The 1,771-nt window shown below is 53.6% G+C and overlaps 1 protein-coding gene across 1 annotated transcript in view; it reads left to right on the forward strand.

Annotated features, from left to right (window-relative positions):
* The window catches only part of CUNH7orf43 (chromosome unknown C7orf43 homolog), a 22,028-nt gene that overhangs the window by 6,758 nt on the left and 13,499 nt on the right, over nucleotides 1–1,771 (forward strand). The window contains exons 2-3 of the mRNA XM_017741318.1: nucleotides 351–484; nucleotides 1,110–1,286. Of these exons, the coding sequence (XP_017596807.1) occupies nucleotides 351–484; nucleotides 1,110–1,286 (311 nt within the window). The remainder of the gene's footprint in view (nucleotides 1–350; nucleotides 485–1,109; nucleotides 1,287–1,771) is intronic.

Genomic DNA, 1,771 nt, shown 5'->3' on the forward strand with positions numbered 1-1,771 from the left:
GGGGAATAATGGGAATGGTGGGAATAGTGGGAATGGTGGGAATAATGGGAACGGGCAGGCTCCGCTTTTTCCTGGGTTTTTTCACATTTTCTCCTGGTTTTTTCATGGTTTTTCCCCTTTTTTCCCCGGTTTTTTCCCAGGTTTTCCTGGTTTTTTCCCGGTTTTTTCCCATTTTTTCCTGGGTTTTCCTGGTTTTCTCCCATTTTTTCCCAGGTCTTCCCAGGTTTTTCCCAGTTTTTCCCAGTTTTTCCTGATTTTTCCTGGTTTTCCCAGTTTTTTCCCATTTTTTCCTGGGTTTTCCCAGTTTTTTCCCATTTTTTCCCATTTTTTCTCGAGTTTTCCTGGTTTTCCCGGGTTTTTTCCCATTTTTTCTCATTTTTTCCGTTTTTTCCCGGTTTTGTTCCCATTTTTTTCCCATTTCTTCCGGGAATTCCCAGTGTTCCCAAGGCGGATTCCAGGATCCCCGGGGTGTCCCGGGGCTGGGGTGGGTGACGGTGGGGGCACCGGGAATGTTGGGAATGTTGGGAATACTGGGAATATTGGGAATGGTGGGAATAATGGGAATGTTGGGAATAATGGGAACGGGCAGGCTCCGCTTTTTCCTGGGTTTTTTCACATTTTCTCCTGGTTTTTTCATGGTTTTTCCCCTTTTTTCCCCGTTTTTTTCCCAGGTTTTCCCGGTTTTTCCCATTTTTCCCCAGGTTTTTCCCGGGTTTTCTCTTTTCTGGCTTTTCCTGGTTTTTTCCCTTTTTTTTCCCCCACTTTCTCCTGTTCTTTCCCTTTTTTTTCCCCCCCAGATTTTCCCATTTTTTCCCCATTTTCTCTTGTTTTTTCCCCTTTATTTTCCTGTTTTTTCCCTGTTTTTTCCCGGTTTTTCTTGGTTTTTTCCCATTTCTTCCCATTTTTTTCCCGTTTCTCCCACTTTTCCCAGGAATTCCGAGTGTTCCCGATGCGAATCCCGGGGATTTTCGGGGCCGGGGCGGGTGGCAGAGGTGACAGAGGGGACACTGGGAGGTGACGCGGGGGGTGGCAGATCCCGGATTTCCCGGATTTTCCCGGATTTTCCCGGTTTTTCCCGGTTTTTGCCGGATTTTCCCGGCCCTCCCCAGGTGCCCGTGGAGGATCCCATCGTCTCCACGGACGAGGTCATCTTCCCGCTGACCGTGGCGCTGGACAGGCTCCCGCCCGGCACCGGCAAGGCCAAGGTGGGGACACCCCGGGGACACCCTGGGGACATTTGGGGACACCCTGGGGACACCCCGGGGACACTGGGGACACCTTGGGGACACTGGGAATGGGATGGGAAGGACCTCGGGGACACCCTGGGGACATTTGGGACACGCTGGGGACACCTTGGGGACATTGGGAATGGGATGGGAGGGACCCTGGAGACACCTTGGGGACCTTGGGGACACCTTGGGGAGACCCCGGGGACATTTGGGGACATTGGGAATGGGAGGGACCCTGGGGACACCTTGGGGACATTGGGGACACCTTGGGGACACTCTGGGGACATTTGGGAACACCTTGGGGACATTGGGAATGGGATGAGAGGGATCTTGGGGACACCCTGGGGACATTGGGGACCTTGGGGACACCCTGGGGAGACCCCGAGGACATTGGGGACACCTTGGAAATATCGGGAATGGGATGGGAGGGACTTTGGGGACACCCTGGGGACACCTTGGGGACCTTGGGGACACCTTGGGGACATTGGGGACACCCTGGGGACACCCCGGGGACACTGGGGATGGGATGGGAAGGTCCTCGG

The sequence above is a fragment of the Corvus brachyrhynchos genome, unplaced genomic scaffold, assembly GCF_000691975.1.
Source record: "Corvus brachyrhynchos isolate BGI_N302 unplaced genomic scaffold, ASM69197v1 scaffold418, whole genome shotgun sequence".
In the NCBI taxonomy this organism is placed as follows: domain Eukaryota; kingdom Metazoa; phylum Chordata; class Aves; order Passeriformes; family Corvidae; genus Corvus; species Corvus brachyrhynchos.